At 42.8% G+C, this 20,066-nt stretch overlaps 2 protein-coding genes across 2 annotated transcripts; both read left to right on the top strand.

The window, feature by feature from the left end:
- The first annotated feature begins 15 nt into the window (after positions 1-15).
- On the top strand, positions 16-6,788 carry LOC129837486 (ras-related protein Rab-25-like). Its single transcript, XM_055903688.1, has 5 exons — positions 16-845; positions 4,183-4,378; positions 5,085-5,278; positions 5,711-5,791; positions 6,069-6,788. The coding sequence occupies exons 1-5, from the start codon at positions 809-811 to the stop codon at positions 6,194-6,196; spliced, it is 636 nt and encodes a 211-aa protein (XP_055759663.1). The 5' UTR covers positions 16-808; the 3' UTR covers positions 6,197-6,788.
- A 1,338-nt stretch (positions 6,789-8,126) lies between these two features.
- LOC129838060 (ras-related protein Rab-11A-like) lies at positions 8,127-20,009 on the top strand. Its single transcript, XM_055904738.1, has 5 exons — positions 8,127-8,467; positions 11,063-11,258; positions 11,766-11,959; positions 12,812-12,892; positions 18,214-20,009. Exons 1-5 carry the CDS (start codon positions 8,428-8,430, stop codon positions 18,351-18,353), a joined length of 651 nt encoding a protein of 216 aa, XP_055760713.1. The 5' UTR covers positions 8,127-8,427; the 3' UTR covers positions 18,354-20,009.
- The last annotated feature ends 57 nt before the right edge of the window (positions 20,010-20,066 follow it).

Here is a 20,066-nt window from a genome sequence, read left to right as displayed (position 1 = left end):
CTGAAATAAATGGTTTTATGTGTTTGATTTATACGTTCGATTTTTAGTTCCAGGGGTACTAAGTTGTTTTTTTGCGTTACAGGTTTGCTGAACAGACCTAAGATTGCATCACCTTGTCAATTGTTTGACAGTATTGTTCTTACTGATATATATATTTCTGTTTGACAATTCAGACCATTATCAACACTGTTTCTAGGTCCCTTTTACTGTTGCTTTGTGTTCCTGGTTTGAAATGAACAGAACCAGGGGTTGTTTTATTCATTAGTTGCATACTGTAGCAAAATGTTTTGCAATAGAACCTAATTGTTGCAAAACTGTTTCCATTTGGCAGGTAGGTCCCTCCCTGTTTCGTTTGCTTTCGTTTGGTTCATAGTGAATACACCTCAGAGGAAGCAATGATTTTCTCTCACCATGAAAAAGGGATAGGGAAACAGTAATTTCCTGAAGACAATCATTTGGTTTGTCCAGCAGGTGGCATGTAGCAATTGTTTTCATACAGTTGCTCATGCTGTTGTTCTACCTGTTCAACCTGCCATAGACTTACACCAAGCCACTCCCCCAACCCCCATCATTCCTCAGCAGAACTACCTTATGACACAGCGGAGCAAGTTCCTTGTAAACAATCTAAGTTTATATTAAACATAGAGGGGGACAGGTGACTTGCAAAGTATTTGTGGAGCTCTTTTAATTCTGAAGATTAGGGTGAGTGGCTTCTGGGCCAGTGTCATCTTTCCTTTCTCCCCTCACACTTTGAGAGTTGGACTTGAAGACAAGGCTTCACATTGTGGCACCACTGAAGGGGTACATCATGGGTTCAGATGAGGCCTACAACTTTGTCTTTAAGGGTGAGTCCATGTTCTTTCACATTTAACAGATTGATGTCCTACATTTACATAATGTAGCAGACACTCTTATTCAGTAGTGATTGCATGCATTGTCAGACTTTTTTTGCTTACTGGTCCTCTATGGGAATCAAACTCCTAACCCTGGCATTGCAGGTGCCATGCTTTACTAACTGAGCCACAATAATGATATAGTGTATATGTCAACAGAGTGACTCTGAAACCTACTTTTTCTGTAGTTAGAGCTAGTGCAGTGTTGTTCAGTACAGACAACCATTGGGTTCTGTCACTTAGTGTGTGTATGCTAAGGCTAGAAGCTAAGTGCCAGCACAGTATCAAAAGCACACAGTAGATTGTTAGTAACACATCTACCACACAGATAGGATGCAGGTCACTCAACTGTGTTGAAATTACAGAAAAAGTCTAGGACACACCCTGTTTCAGAAGCAAGTTGTCTTGCATAGTGCATGCACTCAATAAATATTGGAAATTATGTTTACACCAGTCATGTAGTGCAGGGCGTCTCAGAGTAGGAGTGCTGATCTAGGATTGGTTTAGCATTTTAGGTCATGATGAATAATCCTGTATGGACAGACCTTAGATCAGCACTCCCACTCTGGGACAGTTTGTGGATACAGGCCCAGGTCTAGGAGTTTTACCCAGTACTTTGAAGAATGCCTCTAACCTTGAGGTTCATTAATAAGCTACTGTTGGTATTTTACAAGTCAGTACAGTGCTACTTCAAGAATGTTGCTATTTCTATGAACTTGAATGCTATTTCTCTGTAACTGAATACATTCTCGACCCCCAACTGATATTGTGGTAAGTTTCACAAGCTTGTCAATGTCATTCCAGGAAAACACGTTCCTGAATGTTTGAGCCTATCACTCTTTCCATTATGTCTATAGTCACACTAGAGAAACATGTGTACTATTACACTAAATGACCTACTAAGTCCTATACGCTGCAGGCATGGTAGAGAAGGTGGTGTTGTGCATGATGAGGTGAAGTGATTTGTCGGTAGGGAAACAAGAAAACCCAGTTGGTTGGGCCGAAGGTGACAAAGTCAAATTTAGTGTGTTTTCACTGATCCACATGTAAGTTTCTGCCATTCATTCTGGAACGAAGGACTAGGCCTAATTCTACTTTAACTTTTTATTTTTGAAACCATCCAGACATCATGAAGTAAAATCTAAATGATTCCCTGCTTTGATTGTCTAAAAGTAAATGCAGCTTTTGTATGTCAATAAGCTGAGGGAACTGCTCAGTCATAAATCAATTGAAGTAAAACTAAATTATTACATGAGGGGGAGTTTTTTTCTGCAACTTACATAATCCCCTTTTTCCTCAGAATAAAGTCAAACCAGGCCAGTAGAGTGCTTCAAGGCCTCTTGTCCTATTTGCCATGGAAACCAGGGGTTTTGTTTGCATAAGAGGTTACTGAGTATGGGAGGGGAAATGGCCACATTTTCATCTCACCTACTAAAAACTAAAAGCAGAACAATGATCTGCCAATGGAGTGAACAATTAGCCAAAACAAACCAAAGTAGAACATCTCGCAAACATTCTTTCCTGCTGCCTGTTTTACACCTCAGGTTAAATCTAACCTAGGCTCAGAGACCAGAAACCGGATAGTTGCTTTATAATGTAAATCTGGGAACATGAACAGGAATGACCCCAACATTTTTGCTTTTGAAAGATAACGTATTGCCTGTTAAAAGCTCTGTAGCCTAAATCAGCATGCTGGGAAGAGAATCAATACTTGCATATACTTGAATATTTGGGGCAGCAGGGAGCCTAGTGGCTAGAGCGTTGGGCCAGTAACCAAAAGGTTGCTAAATTGAATCCCCGAGCTGACAAGGTAAGAATCTGTCGTTCTGCCCCTGAACAAGGCAGTTAACCCACTGTTGCTAGGCCGTCATTGTAAATAAGATTTTGTTCTTTACTGACCTGCCTAGTTAAATAAAAGTTACAAAATCTTATCCCCACTTGTGGTTTGGAGGGCAATAAATATAATATGTATTAGGTGACTGTACTAAATAAACATGTCACTCTTTTTTTTTTACCTTCTGCACACTGCTCTTTTTCACATTCTTGGTTTCCTGGGTACTTCTTAGATCTTCCTTACTGGTTCGTCATGGAACTTGGATGCCTATCTTGGTTCAGCTCATATTCTCATGGTTGAGATTAAAGCAGGAATTGGTGTTTGGCTCAGCTCAGTCGGCTGTGTTGAAATCATGGTGTTATTGTGTCTTGTGGTCATATTTTCCTATATGTTTGTCAAGTAAGCCAAGGCTGGCTTTCTGAGTCAGCTGCTCACACTCTATAAGCAAACACATGAGTCACTGAAACATACAAGGGGGCTTCATTGTTCCTTGTACCTCTTCTGTTTGGACTCAGTAGACTGATTGCTCACAGCAAGATAGATATAGGGAAGTATCAGCGTAAACTGTACCACCAGATTTTTTTTTGTCGTTTCCTCTTTTGAAGGCCTGTTTCATTACAGGAAATTCCCCAAGAGCAATGCAATAAATCCCATCCTCGCTGGTTCTCCTTTGGTTCTCTTCAACAACTGACCCATCACTGTATATACTACATATCTCTTAACCTACACAGCATAATAATAACATATCTCCCATTTCCTGGATTATAATTAATACGAACAAGCATGATAATTCATTTTAAAGACACCTGAGCCATGATTTTGATGCTACTTCTCAGATGGTTTGTTCTACATTCCTCACTTAACATAATTAGACCAGTAACCATTTGCACGGGTGTGGTGCTGTTTCTGTCATAGAACATCATTGTGAACAGAGTCCTAATGATATAATGGGAACAATGAGCAGCAGACTAAGACTGAGGGTTTAGGGTAGGGTTAGTGAAATTGAGTGGGCTGTTTGAGGACACACCTAGGCCTCACCTAAGAGTTACACTATGTGCATGAAGTTCAGGGAGCAGCCTTATTGTAATTATGAGTTGGTATTAATCAATGGGATGACATGAGTGAGATTATAACAGTAAAGAAAGAGACACATTGAAGAATCATTGTTTTGTGTGTAAAAACCATTACTTACTCTCATTATTGTAATTCCATATGTGTTGTGCCCTGAAATGGCACCTTGAGGTTCTACGCCTGATACTATTGTGCGTCTGCACTATGGCAAAATAAAGTGTTCTATGTCTAGGATGAAACACGCCTAGTCCCCTTTCTAGATGATAGACATACCATTCATTCACATAATAGGGAGTCACTGGGGATGTAAAGCACATATTCAAACATCTTTCTGGTGCACTAGAACTCATTCCCTCCTCTCGCTCCCCCTTCTTTCTTCTCCAGTGGTTCTGATAGGTGAGTCCGGCGTTGGCAAGAGCAACCTGCTCTCCCGCTTCACCAAGAACGAGTTCAACCACGACAGCCGCACCACCATCGGGGTGGAGTTCAGCACACGCACAATTGAACTGAAAAGTCTCATCATCAAGGCTCAAATCTGGGACACGGCTGGGCTGGAGCGGTACAGGGCCATCACCTCCGCGTGAGTACTTTGGGTGAAACTGTGGACCCACGTACACACACAAAGGGACCATTTCTCACTATTGTGTGGGCATCTTGGGTGGTATTATAGGCCCAAACACGCCACATGGACAGGCACTGGTTTCACATTTTTCCCAGATAGCCTGGAGGAACAAACAGCAGGTTCACTGTTCCAGACATTTACTACGACATTTACCATGCATTTTGGTCTAAATATCCATTTGGCTGGACATACTCAATAAACATCCAAACTCAAACATGTTTCTTCTCTGACTTCTTCTCTGACTTTTGTAAAGACTCTGGAAGGGTTAATGGCATGGAAACACGTTTCAAAACAATAAAACTGTGTCCATTCAATTTAATGACAAGACAAATCTGAGGATATGCTATACCACAGCAGGATTAGTTCTTCTCTGTCTAGAGTTTAGTAATTACTTTACTGAATAATTCCCTCATGTACATTTCCTTCCCTAGAAATGTCTTTCTGTAATCAAAAAACAAGTCTATTAGAATATTATAAATCTTTCGTCGGTTCAATCATGTATCATACTATGGAGGCCTACATGGCATTTCAAGAGAAACATGGGATATGGATACTCAGAGGCATCACCCATCACATACTGTATCAATATGAATAAAAACATCAGGTTATTGGTAAGGTGTTGACTTATCTCATCACCTCTTTTACTTTCATATTTTCTACCTAGTTATTATAGAGGAGCTGTCGGAGCGCTACTGGTCTATGACATCACCAAGCATCTGACCTATGAGAGTGTGGAGCGCTGGCTTAAGGAGCTCTATGATCATGCAGACCCTCACATCGTAGTCATGCTGGTGGGCAACAAAACTGATCTGGGGTCAGAGCGATCAGTGCCCACTGAGGAGGCCAAGGACTTTGCGGGTACAGCTGCCAGGCACAATGAATATATTCTAGGATAAACACAAAGCATTTAACTTCAAAATGTTGTTCCCTTATATAGTGAATTGTGGTTTTGCATTGCTAATATATTAATATTCATAACAGCCAATCGGCCAATAGACTTTATTGGTCCAAACTTATTGGTCCAAGGCTTGAGCAGTGCTTGACTTGGGAGCTGAATACCGGCACCTCAAATGTTCTAGTGCTTGAGCTCCTGTTCCTCAAATAGAATATTAGTTCAAAGGTATTGTTGAGCTCCTGCACCTACTGTAAATATAAACAGTACCGGCACCCAAAATGAGTACCAGAGTCTATTTTAGTCCATGTCAAGCACTGGGCTTGAGTCACTAGTTCACCCCAAATTTGACAAACCTAAATTATGAGAAAATACTCTGTAATTCTTGCTTTTTGCAGAAAAGAATGGCCTATTGTTCTTAGAGACATCCGCCTTGGAGTCCACAAACGTTGAGACGGCATTCCAAAATGTCCTTGGAGGTAATTTACTTTATATATTTACAGTACCAACCCTATTATCGATTTGTTTGTTTTTAGCTCTCTAGCTAACCTTGTTTTTTTGGTGTAATAGTAGCGCAATCAATGCTCAGTAATTCATCCGTAAAACTGAGTGGAAAGTTGGCATTGCAGAACAAAATGCTTGTGCCACATTTGTTTTGTGTAAGCAGTTGTGTCACTTGCAGTTTGTGGTCAATGTTTTTTTGTCACTGTTTGTTGCACCAGAATTCATACTGTATCCCTGTGCCTATTCCATCAGAGATCCACAGGAAGGTGAGCAGTAAAGAGGTGACCCGGGGGTCCATTAGTGCCGTGTCTCTGGCCAGCCCTGTCCCCAGAGCTGCAGGCGACCCTGAAGAGAAGAAGCCCTGCTGTAGGAACCTCTGATGGGACAAACCACCCAGTGTGGGGGGGTGGCTAAAAGGGGTGACTGTCGAGCAGTATGGAGCTGCCTGACCCACCCACCCCTATTACGACCTCATGTGGTATAGAACACTCCATCTTCCTCTAGTTATTGTGCCAAAAGTGTGCACATCTGATTGAAAAGAATGATGCTGAGCAAGACCACTTTGATGTGACACATTTACATGGTGGCAGACAGAATGAGTTTTCCATTCCTAAAGATTATGTAATGTGTATGTATGTACATGGCTGGAGGTCCATGATACATTTCCCCAAATAATCCAGAAATCATTTGAATATAAAAAAATGTCTCAAACAAAGATTTTGTGTAAACTTTTAAGATTCAACTTTGCTTGGAAGGATAAACATTTTTTTTTTTAAAAGGTAGTCAACTGATGTACAGAATATTTGTATTTTTAGTGACTGTGAGGTTGGACAACAGGTGCCAAAACCATGTTTATAATTTTACACAAAGCTTGATTAATTAAATTTGCTGTCACTGTTGTTTGTGCTCTGTTTACTTAATGTATAGTAACATGTAATTGTTTTATTTTATGCTTAAATTGTTCCAAAACGGCTTATTCTTATTGTGAGGTGATTTTACAACAATACAGGAATATTTTTTTGCACTCAAATGCTAGGTTCATTATTGCTTGCCTTTTAATTATCACTTTTTACATTTGATTTCCTTCACAATAATAGCCAATCTGTCATACACACATTCCATTATAATACATCTAAAAATGCATATGCCAATAAGTATGATACACAAACAGCAACTGATAGATGAGAATATAATGGAATAGCCTACATTTTCCATCTGTGGGGATCACTTTTGAATCTAATGAAGTTATCCCATTAATGATCAGACATTGATCTCATAAGTAGCCCTTGGCTAAACCTATAATAATCATAATACATTTAATTTGTAGTGCTTTTTTCAGACCCAAGGTGCAAAAAATACAATAAATAGGCTGATAGGCCAACATCCAGATTGACAAAGAAGTATATATTAATTGCATATATTTAGCTGCATAAGCATAGCCTACAGTTCACGTGACGTCATTATGATACCGTGCCAAGGATCAACCTGAGGCTCATGGTGCTTTCAAGACAACTGGGAACCCGGAAAAAACGTGTTCAAATCCTGACGTCAGTGATCTTCAGGTCGAAAGTCGGAGCTGTAAAAAGAGGCCCGAGTTCCCAACCTGGAATTTCGAGTTGGATGACCGTTCAAAAATATTTTTCCCAGTCGGAACTCGTTTTTTCCGAGTTTTGTATTTGTATTTATTATGATTCCACTTTAGCTAGTTATACATTTTAAAAACATTACAATACATTCATAACATATTAAGTGTGTTCCCTCGGGCCTCTACTACCACATATATATAACACAAAATCCATGTGTACAGAGTTTGTATGTTATCGTGTGTTTGTACGCATGTGTCTATATGTGTGTGGCTTCACATGCTGTTCCATAAGATGTATTTTATCTGTTTTTTAAATCTAATTTTACTGCTGGCATGAGTACTTGATGTGGGACTAGAGTTCATTGTAGTGATGGCTCTACGTAGTGCTGTGCGCCTCACATAGTCTGTTTTGGACTTGGGGACTGTGAAGAGACCTCTGGTGGCATGTCTTGTGGGGTATGCATGGGTGTCCGAGCTGTGTGCAGTAGTTCCCAGTTGTCTTGAACGCACTGGAGTCCGAAGTCGGAGATTTCCGAGGTCCCAGGTGTTTTGAACGCGGCATCAGCATACCTGGGAAAGCTTGAGACTGAAGACGTCACCCAAGAAGCGATGAGTAGGATCAGTGGAGGCAAATCATGAATGACAACAATGTAGACCAATCACAGGAAAGTCAGTGACAGGTATCAGTCGTCGATTGGCCAGTCGAAACTGGGTAAAGGGCGGGGCTAGAGACTCGACGCTACGTCGCTCGGAAATGGCACATTACAAGTGGTGGGGAAGAGGAGTCGAAAGTTTGTAAAAGATAGTTTGTTGTCTTTAAAAATTTCAGTCAAATAGGTTACATATAGTCGAATAATATATTAGAGGTGTTGACAGTGCGAATGTACCTTTTTGAATCGGTTGTTCGTTCTAAGGAAGCGGTCGGTCGCGAGATAAATGGTCACGAAGTTTTGTCGAATTGAACAGAGAAACCACCACGGGAGGGTTTGAACATTTCACATTTATATAGGTAGAAACGTTGAAGAAATGACGAATAGAGAAGACGAATATGACTATCTTTTTAAAGGTGAGTGTGTTTACGATACTTTACTAGGACATTGCCATTTTTTTGAGTGTAGTGATTTCGACCTACAGTTGGTTCAGAGCTACACCGCTTTCAATGTAATACATTTCTTTTGTCGCCGCTTCCGCCCTGTCATAATTATTCGGAGTGTTTTGCCTCAGCTATGTAACGAGCGCTGCCAAAATCAGTTCTCAATGACACGAGGAAATGCGTAGCAGTACCAGTTACAGTAACAACTTCATTCTGAATTGCTGAAACTATTGTTTCCATTCAGTAGAAATATGGCTACAATTGTGTAGTGGGCTAGTTGATTGCAACGGCACTAAACACTGTCAGTTAATAAGCACCAAGTAACTATCCATTAAAGTGGCATCTGTCTAGTCATCTTGTGGTGGGCCTATGACGCAATCATCAGGAGAGGAAGTATTGGTCAACAGGAGTCATATAGCCCACTGACTGGCAGGATGACACCTCAAAATACTACATTTACTCAAACGGATTGCCCTAAGGTGACCAGTGACCACATGGTTTAGCCTTTAAGTACCATTCTGTTTGTAGGGATTCCATTGACCTGGTGTGGTGGGTCACTCTGGGTTTAGAGAAAGCAGTCATCTCCACGATCTGTTTACATCTGAATGAAGTGGAGTAAAGATGACCGTGGCCTAATTCATAGATAGCACAGAGTGAAATCTTATTGGCCCCTACTCAACATGACTTGTCTCGACCTTATGTTCTATGTTATTTAGTCATACCTTTCCCAGACTTTTCTGTGCACATGCACTGTAGCCTATTGTTAGGCCTACATATGAGAGAGAATGTGTAGGCCTACATTTGTAAGAATACAACGTTGGTATGTTACAATAATAGTGGATACTTACTGCTCCCCTGTACTCACTTACACTAACTACTCCCCTCGTGGGTTGTTTTGTCCTGGACAAGGGAAATAAAGTGCACGGGGTCCTTTGTTCAAATGTAGAACCCCAAACAAACATGTTGTCAAACTGGAAAGACCTGCATGAATCAAGTGAGTGTGTGTGTTTGTCTGTGTCTGTCCCTATACAGAAGGCCTCTGACCATAGTGAAGATAGATTAGATTACACAGCTAGAATGCACTGCCCCATAGAGCCTAAAGTGAGGACTGTCAGTAGGTCACATAACCAGTAGGTTCCTCCCCCTCCAGTTTCCTGCTTTTAATTGCTTTCTTTACTGCACCCTCAGTGTTTAGGCATGAGTCAGTCAGGTGAGTGGTTGAATCACTGCTCCCGACTAGGAGCTTGTAAGTGTTGCACAGCAAGTTGACCAGCTTTCTTGTTTAAAGGACTCCTACTGAGTGCTCTCTTTACAAATAACATATGCTCTCTTGTTGAGTCGACTTCCAGATAAGATAGGCCTACTTAAAATAACTTCCTTATACTGTATTGGGAAATAGAATTTGGATTTTTAAGGAAGCTAGACTACACTGTTTAGGCCTATGCTATGTAGTGATGGCGTCCAAGAATAGAACAATGATTGTAGAATGGTTGTATCTTTAGAACTCTGGAATGCAGCCTACACAATACCGTAGCCTAAATTGGTGATATTATGTTTCTGGTGACAAGTACACTGAAAGTTGCATAATGCTGCTGTTAGTTCCTCTGCCACCGTATTATCACTGTTACCAGATAGGCTAGTCTAATGGAATTGTAGTTCAGAGTCCTTCTTGAAAATGACAAGGGTGTTCTTGGAACTACTTAATAACATGAGAACTGGGACTAACTGATGTGAAGAGTTGCCAATGGATTTCCTGTGCAACAAGTTTACTTTTGTTAGGTTCTCCTAGCTTGAGTCAGTCAGCACAATCGTCAATTGGTAGGCACTAACTGTCTTTTGCTCCACTGTAGCATTTTCATGTGATGAGGTTCCATGCTTAGCTTGTATGATTAACATAGCCTACATTCTGTGGGAGTAGGACATTTGTCAATAAGGCCTCATCAACACACAATCAGTTCCTATTTCCCAATAACAGGGTGGTGAGTTTATGAGTTAGGATTTTCCTCCTGACTCACCTGGATTTCAGTCATTGTAAAATCCTCTTTCCCAACACCCCGCCTTGTGTTTGGAAATGAATGGGTGTCAACGGGAACAGGTGCCAAATGTTTAATTGGCCCATAAGGGCATGGTTCAGTGGTGGTGCTAAGTGAATAGGCTGAACTACACAAGGCATCATCTTCTTGGTCAATTAAATCAAACTTCGGTCATTCATGGCAATACTTAGCCTAGGCGCTACCTCACAAAGGTCGAAACTTCACGTCATGGGGCTTAGTGTATAGTAAAAACACATATTGTTTATTGAACTACAGTCAAGTATAGTCAGGCCCTCTCAGTAGACCATTAATCACTAACAGAACAGCAGACACATGGTGCGACTTAATCAGGAGCTGTCATATCTTCTACCACAATTTTTTTTGTCAGACATGTTTTATCCCTACTGAGTGTTCCTGTTCCTACATCGTAGAAAATAAGTTGTTTGTCGACCCCTGTACAGTGGGTAGCGTAATGTATTGTTATTCTGGTGGTGTCTGTCTGACTCATGCCCTCGATCCTCTCTGCGTGCTTCAGTGGTGCTGATTGGGGACTCTGGAGTGGGGAAGAGTAACCTGCTGTCTCGCTTCACCCGCAACGAGTTCAACCTGGAGAGCAAGAGCACCATTGGGGTGGAGTTTGCCACGCGCAGCATCCATGTGGAGGGCAAGACTGTCAAGGCCCAGATCTGGGACACTGCAGGACAGGAGCGCTACAGAGCCATCACCTCAGCGTGAGTATTAACACTGCTCACACACATAGAGATTTGTTTGTTTTTCGTCTGTCTGCCAGGCAGACAGACCTTTTGACATATTTGCAGTGTTTAGACAGACAGCCCAATTCGGGTCTTTATTTAACTAATTGGTCATTTGACCAATCCCGTCAGATCCTTTTCACAAATGAGCTCTGAAAGATCTGATGTGTAAAGAGCTGATGGGATTGGTCAAATGACAATCAATGGAAAAAAATATCAGACTTGGGCTTCCTGTGTAAACCCAGCCATTGAGGATATTTGTGCGTACTGCACATTCCAGCCTACTTCTGCTAATTTTCAAATGTTCTCATCTTGTTGACAACTTTGAGTCCTTTGCTTATGATGTATGCAATAGCATTTCATGTAGGGAACGACAAACTATATCTACCACTCCATTGACTCAGCCAATGCTCAGCTAATGCTCAGCTGTTCTGTCCACCACTGCTCCCAGTAAAACTTATTTCCCTCCTCCTGTCCTCTGTGTAGGTACTACCGTGGGGCAGTGGGGGCTCTGCTGGTGTACGACATCGCCAAGCACCTGACGTATGAAAACGCTGAACGCTGGCTGAAGGAGCTGCAGGACCACGCTGACAGCAACATTGTCATCATGCTGGTGGGAAACAAGAGTGACCTGCGCCACCTCAGGGCCGTGCCCACGGATGAGGCCAAGGCCTTGGCAGGTATCCTCACATCAACTAGTTTTTTATAGCCATCTTGTTAATCTGTGCTGATTCTTCCACAGCATTACAAGCCATGGGGACAGTACAGGAGAGTTGTTTCTCCCTCAATCATTTTAGCTTTTTTATTCACAATAGCAGTAGACATAGAGATACGGCAATCTGAACAACACAATACCAATGTTTTGGTAAATATGTCCATAATCTCGCTTTCAAAATTGGAATAAGGGCATTTTAAACACATTCCAAAAATAATCTGGGGAAAGTGATGCACTTGAGCCTCGCAGTGGACAAGGGAATGCCTTCCACTGTCTACTGTCCCCTTAGGGGCTGCTCTTTGATGTGGAGACGAGTGCCCATCAGGCTGCCTCTGTCAGTGGTTAACAGCCCATGGTTCTGAATTCACATACCCAGCAATAGAAAAAAAGCCAGTCAAGTTGACTCCATTGTGATTTTAGCTTCTCTCCACACTCCAATGTGACATTTCCAGCTTATCACACTTCTTCTTTGTAGCTCTGCATAATGTTTCATGTGTTTACTTATGACCTTGAGTCTTATTTCATGCATCGAATACACTTTGACTTGTAAATTGCTCTTGATAAGAGTGTCTGATAAATATATATATAATTGAATGGAATTGTTCTAGAAGACGTCATTGTGTGGAGTAAACAAGCATGCCATGTGAAACCACAGGCTCTCGCTCAATTTCTGCTATTGATTTGTCACTGGCTTTGGCTCATGCAGCACTACTACAAAGGGTCACCGACATCATGCCATTTTTTATTTGCTTTATCAGTTAGCTTACACTGTGGTGGCTGGTGCAAATTATTTATTTATTTTTCTCCATTTTCACAGAGAAGCATGGACTGTCTTTCCTGGAGACCTCGGCGTTAGACTCCTCTAATGTGGAGCTGGCTTTCCAGACTATTCTCACAGGTTAGTGTACATTATAAACTGGGTGGTTCAGTCCCTGAATGCGGATTGGCTGACAGCCGTGGTATATCAGACCGTATACCATGGGTATGACAACATGTATTTTTACTGCTCTAATTACATTGGTAACCAGTTTATAATAGCAATAAGGCACCTGAGGGGGTTGTGGTATCTGGCCAGTATACCACGGCTAAGGGCTGTGTCCAGGCACTCTGCATTGTGTCGTGCTTAAGAACAGCCCTTAGCCGTGATATATTGGCCAGATACCACACCCGCTCGGGCCTTATTGCTTAAATATACCATGCAACACTGCCTACCATATACACTGGGACTGTTTGTGGTTTTTAACAAAGTGTAATTCTGTAACGATGGAATTGCCCCGACTCCAATTTTTACTTTTAAATGTATGCTAAACAAAAAACATTGATTTTAAAAGATTAACGAACCATACAATTCTATGCACAGTAACTACATTTAACAATTTATACAGTAAATTATAAAATAACATTTATTGGAAACTGCAGAATTACCATAAAATCTCAGTTTTTATTATTACCAAACTTTGTATCTGTGCAGTTCTTCCTGTAAATGTTTTTGTAAAATGTTCTGTGGATATTGTTAAAATTAGTCTTTATGCATTGTGTTCTATGCATAAAAAAATCTATGGTTTTTGTTTGGTATACATTTTTGAAGTGAAATTGCCCCAAAGCAACTTGTGTTCACCCTGTAGTGCACACAGAATCATGCCATATTGTGAAAGAGCTGGCCTACTCTAACATTTAAAAGGCTTAAAAAGAGTTGCTAGTCCAAGTAAAGGTCTCCTCTTCACACATCTTATATTAACGGCCATACCAAACGTTTCTTTAGTTTATATATATATATTGCTCAAAAATATAAAGGGAACACTTAAACAACACAATGTAACTCCAAGTCAATCACACTTCTGTGAAATCCAACTGTCCACTTAGGAAGCAACACTGACAATAAATTTCACATGCTGTTGTGCAAATGGAATAGACAAAAGGTGGAAATTATAGGCAATTAGCAAGACACCCCCCAAAACAGGTTTGATTCTGCAGGTGGTGACCACAGACCACTTCTCAGTTCCTATGCTTCCTGGCTGATGTTTTGGTCACTTTTGAATGCTGGCGGTGCTCTCACTCTAGTGGTAGCATGAGACGGAGTCTACAACCCACACAAGTGGCTCAGGTAGTGCAGTTCATCCAGGATGGCACATCAATGCGAACTGTGGCAAAAAGGTTTGCTGTGTCTGTCAGCGTAGTGTCCAAAGCATGCAGGCGCTACCAGGAGACAGGCCAGTACATCAGGAGACGTGGAGGAGGCCGTAGGAGGGCAACAACCCAGCAGCAGGACCGCTACCTTCGCCTTTGAGCAGTAGGTGCACTGCCAGAGCCCTGCAAAATGACCTCCAGCAGATCACAAATGTGCATGTGTCAGCATATGGTCTCACAAGGGGTCTGAGGATCTCATCTCGGTACCTAATGGCAGTCAGGCTACCTCTGGCGAGCACATGGAGGGCTGTGCGGCCCCACAAAGAAATGCCACCCCACACCATGACTGACCCATGGCCAAACCGGTCATGCTGGAGGATGTTGCAGGCAGCAGGACGTTCTCCACGCCGTCTCCAGACTCTGTCACGTCTGTCACATGTGCTCATGTGCTCAGTGTGAACCTGCTTTCATCTGTAAAGAGCACAGGGCGCCAGTGGCGAATTTGCCAATCTTGGTGTTCTCTGGCAAATGCCAAACGTCCTGCACGGTGTTGGGCTGTAAGCACAACCCCCACCTGTGGACGTCGGGCCCTCATACCACCCTCATGGAGTCTGTTTCTGACCGTTTGAGCAGACACATGCACATTTGTGGCCTGCTGCAGGTCATTTTGCAGGGCTCTGGCAGTGCTCCTCCTGCTCAAAGGCGGAGGTAGCGGTCCTGCTGCTGGGTTGTTGCCCTCCTACGGCCTCCTCCACGTCTCCTGATGTACTGGCCTGTCTCCTGGTAGCGCCTGCATGCTCTGGACACTACGCTGACAGACACAGCAAACCTTTTTGCCACAGTTCGCATTGATGTGCCATCCTGGATGAACTGCACTACCTGAGCCACTTGTGTGGGTTGTAGACTCCGTCTCATGCTACCACTAGAGTGAGAGCACCGCCAGCATTCAAAAGTGACCAAAACATCAGCCAGGAAGCATAGGAACTGAGAAGTGGTCTGTGGTCACCACCTGCAGAATCAAACCTGTTTTGGGGGGTGTCTTGCTAATTGCCTATAATTTCCACCTTTTGTCTATTCCATTTGCACAACAGCATGTGAAATTTATTGTCAATCAGTGTTGCTTCCTAAGTGGACAGGTGGATTTCACAGAAGTGTGATTGACTTGGAGTTACATTGTGTTGTTTAAGTGTTCCCTTTATTTTTTTGAGCAGTGTGTGTATATATATATATATATATATATATATATCAATTCTTTGTACTCTGAGAGCTTTGTAGTCCATTTGTTCAGTTGTGACTCATCTTCCACCAATAGATGGCAGCAAAATCCAGGTTATTACGAGGCCTCTACTGTAAGATTACTCTGCAGTAAATTGAACAGTACCTGACATTTAAGGTCAAAAGCATCTGTAATTGGCACACTCAGACAATGACACTTTGTGTGAGCCTCAATCAGATCTGCTGTTTGCCATGAAATGACTAAAGCATTTTTGGTCTGGTCGCAATATGTACATTGAAATACAAATGTGAGCTATCAAATTTTATTAGTTACATGCGCTGTCTACAACAGATGTAGACCTTACAGTGAAATGCTTACTTACAAGCCCCTAACCAACAATGCAGTTTAAAAAATTGAATAATAAATAAAAGTAAGAAGTACTTAGAGCAGCAGTAAAATAACAATAGCGAGACTATATACAGGGGCTATCGGTACAGATTTGATGTGTGGGGGCACCGGTTAGTCGAGGTAATATGTATATGTAGGTGGATTTATTAAAGTTACTATGCATAGATAATAACAGAGTAGCAGTGGTGTAAAAGAGGGGGGGGGGGGGGGGCAATGCAAATAGTCTGGGTAGCCATTTGATTAGATGTTCAGGAGTCTTAAGGCTTGGGGATAGAAGCTGTTTAGAAGCGTCTTGGACTTAGACTTGGCGATCTGGTACCGCGTGCCGTAGCAGAGAGAACAGTCTGACTAGGGTGGCTTGAGTCTTTGACCATTTTTAGGGAATTCCTCTGACACCACCTGGTATAGAGGTCCTGGATGGCAGGAAGCTTGGCCCCAGTGATGTACTGGGCCGTACGCACTACCCTCTAGTGCCTTGCGGTCGGAGGCCGAGCAGTTGCCATACCAGGCAGTGAAGCAACCAGTCAGGATGCCCTCAATGGTTCAGCTATATAACATTTTGAGGATCTGAGGACCCATGACAATTCTTCTCAGTCTCCTGAGGGGGGAATAGGTTTTGTCGTGCCCTCTTCATGACTGTCTTGATGTGCTTGGACCATGTTAGTTTGTTGGTGAAGTGGACACCAAGGAATTTGAAGCTCTCAACCTGCTCCACTACAGCCCCGTCGATGAGAATAGGGGCGTGCTCGGTCCTCCTTTTCCTGTCGTCCACAATCATCTCCTTTGTCTTGATCATGTTGAGGGAGAGATTGTTGTCCTGGCACCACACGGTCAGGTCTCTGACCTCCCTATAGGCTGTCTTGTCGGTGTTCAGGCCTACCACTGTTGTCATCACCAAACTTGGGCCCCTGGGTTGAGGATCAGCATGGCGCATGTGTTGTTACCTATCCTTACCACCTGGGGGCTGTCAGGAAGTCCAGGATCCAGTTGCAGAGGGAGGTGTTTAGTCCCAAGGTCCTTTGATGAGCTTTGAGGGTACTATGGTGTTGAACGCTGAGCTGAAGTCAATGAATAGCATTCTCACCATAGGTGTTCCTTTTGTCCAGGTAGGAAAGGGCAGTGTGGAGTGCAATAGAGATTGCATCATCTGTGGATCTGTTTGGGCAGTATGAAAATTGGACTGGGTCTAGGGTTTCTGGGATAATGGTGTTGATGTGAGTCATGACCAGCCTTTCAAAGCACTTCATGGCTACAGATGTGAGTGCTACGGTTCGGTAGTCATTTAGGAAGGTTACCTTAGTCCCTGTGCCCAAGAACACTATGGTGGTCTGCTTAACATGTTGGTTATACAGACTCGGACAGGGAGAGACTTGCCAGTTGATCAGTGCATGCTCGCAGTACACGTCCTGGTAATCCGTCTGGACCTGCGACCTTGTGAATGCTGATCTGTTTTAAGGTCTTACTCACATCGGCTGCGGAGAGCGTGATCACACAGTCATCTGGAACAGCTGGTGCTCTCATGCATGTTTCAGTGTAATTTGCCTCGACGCGAGCATAGAAGTAGTTTAGCTCTTCTTTCCAGATGTCTCATCGTTTTACAAAGACACAATTTAGTCCCTCATACTCAGAACAACTCACATTAAGTACCTCTACAAAAGCAACTTACTGAGAGGCATTGACGTATTAGCCACACCTTAGAAAGGCCCTTGTTAATGCATGGCCGCTGTAAAATAAAAAATGGGCAACGACCGACTCAAACCCAAGAGTGTCTGAGGAACAAGCCTATTGAGTGAGGCCTTCAAATCAATTGATATAGGGCTGTCAGCATGCTCCCTGCTATTTGTGTTCTGCTTTCCTCCTCTACATATAATTCCCGCTGCCTGAAGTTGGTCACTTAGTAATTCTACTCTTCAACAAATTTGTTATTCATAGAAAGTTCTAATTAGCTCATTTAAGAGAGAACAACAGAGTGCATAGCAGTACTCAAGCACAGGAATTGAACTAGAGACTCCCTGACCCGGGAAGCATGCTGACTGTAGCTAGTGGTTGAAATCCCAGGTCAAGGGTTAGTTGAGGTCGTCTTGTCTGCTCTTTTCAATCTCTTGCTGATTTAGAGGCAGGGAACTGACTTTGGGATTCACCAGCCAGTCAGTGGCATGTATGGGTCAGTCTGAAGTTAGTTTTGCGTGCCAGACTCAAGAGTAATCCTAGGGAAGGTGCAGAAGTTCAATCCCCAGGAGCCACGGGGTGCTGCTGGTTTCTATGATAGCTTGTCTCCATTTCATGTTTGTTTTGTTATTTATTTACACAACCCTGTAAAGTCAAATGCTGTTAGGTCCCAATTGCATGACCATCTTGTTCTCTGCTTTGTATCCACTGTAGTCTTTAACGAAACTCTCCCTTTCTCATCACCCAACAACCCAACAGCAACTGTTGTCCTCACCTGTCTGTCTGTCCGTCTCCTGCAGCCATCTACAACATTGTGTCCCAGAGGCAAATGACGGGCCGCAGCGACGCCGACTTCTCCCCCAACTCCAATGTGGTGCCGATCACGGTGCAGCCCACGCAGAACGCTGCTAAGTCGAGTGCCTGCTGCCAGAACAACTGAGGCCTCACCACCGTCAGGGGCAGACGGGTAGACGGGGAGGGAGGACTGGGAGACGAGGAGGAGAAACCTGGAGACAAGGATACAGGCAGACAGAAACAAGTGGAGAGATGCATAGGGAGACAGAAGGACAGGGAGACCAAGGGGGGCAACCAAGTGTTTCCATAGCCTCAATGCATTGTTTCCTCTGAGAAGTCTGTCCCCATCTAATTCAATAAGCTTTATGGTTACGCCTTGGCTTGATTGGTTTTAAATATGAACGAGGACATGAATTGAATTGAGAAATTTAGCATGTTAGGGTATGGTCCGCCATATCTTTCCAGTTTTTGTATCACTCATTGTGAACTGATCCCCCCCCCACCCCATTGTCATCTTTAATAAGCCTGTGAACACACCCAATTCCCCAGCACAGAAAAAGGGCAATAAGATTTGGCAGTGAAGACCTGACTTCACTGAAGTGTAACCCCCCCCCCCCACCTCTCCATTGTCAGGCAGCTCCTCCCAAACGTATTTGCGTTTGCCCCAATGATATTTATTTAACACTATATTGAGGTCTTGTTTGTGCTAACATGCAACACTGGGTGGGTTTGATCTTAAGCTGCTTACTATATATGACGGGTGTCCTCTCTTTTTTTTTGTTCTTGATTTCACTGGTAATCAAATCCTTTTATGATGGAGTTATTAAATGTAACTACTCTTGGCTAATGGGGAAACGAGGAGTTAAGCCATCTCATCCCAAATGTTCCTGGTCGAATGTCAAGCCAATCTAAACTGTACAAAATGGGGGTCCTTGGAGAACTTTTCATGTCCATTTTATCAGTGCTCTTCGACATCCCTATTAGTCTTTACACAGAATAAAGTTTGCTCTTCAGATTTTTTTTGTGATCAACATTTTCCTCCTCCCTGTTGAAACCCATTACAAAGTACTTTGTGCACAGCAATATTTCTCACATAGGCCTATGTCTTTTTTGCTAACAAAGCAGTCTTGCTCTTTTGGGTGTTATCCTTTATCACCGTGAACCATCCTTTTCCGGTTTAACTGATTTGCTGTCGCTTTCTCCGTGACTGGAGATTTGTGAGGGTGATGAGGGGATATTGGTTGGAGTGGTGGTCATATACCATGGTCTCCGAGTTGAGCCCTCCCTGCGGCCTGCTGTCCTAGATGGATGGACAGCTCATGTTGCAAGAGATGGGTAGCAAGGGCACTCAGCCTTGCCCGCTGCTGCGTCTCTGATGTACACAAATTGGCTTGTTTTACTGTAAATGAACTCCTCCACCCCTTATCCACTGTATGTAACTGGAACCGTATCATGCCTTCTGGGATATCCCTTAAGAGTTTCCCAGGTCTCTTTGTATGGTTATATTTTCTCTTTTTTCTGGGTGTGTGTAGTTCTGTCAGTAGGTTGGTAAGAGTAAGCACTAGGGAGGATACTAGCCCTTATAGATCTGCTAGTTTGGCAAGAGGGGAGGTGTGGGGAAAGTTTCAGGGTGCCATTACCACAGCCGAAGGTCAACAGTGTAAACAGTCATTATCCTGCTGAGTTTTTTTCCTTGTAGCATTCCCAATAGTAAATTGGGTGGTGAAGGTTAGGTTTTTAAAATGTTAATTCTCATGTGTACATTTAGATTGCATATGTATAAATAAATGTAATTTCTTAAGTTTTGCTTCTTATTTAATGCCTTAACCATGTGCCTACTTTTCAATGAAAAATGACA

Source organism: Salvelinus fontinalis, chromosome 38 (genome assembly GCF_029448725.1).
Source record: "Salvelinus fontinalis isolate EN_2023a chromosome 38, ASM2944872v1, whole genome shotgun sequence".
NCBI lineage: Eukaryota > Metazoa > Chordata > Actinopteri > Salmoniformes > Salmonidae > Salvelinus > Salvelinus fontinalis.
The sequence above is the reverse complement of the archived record's forward strand: the minus strand, read 5'-3'. Positions and strand labels throughout refer to the sequence as shown.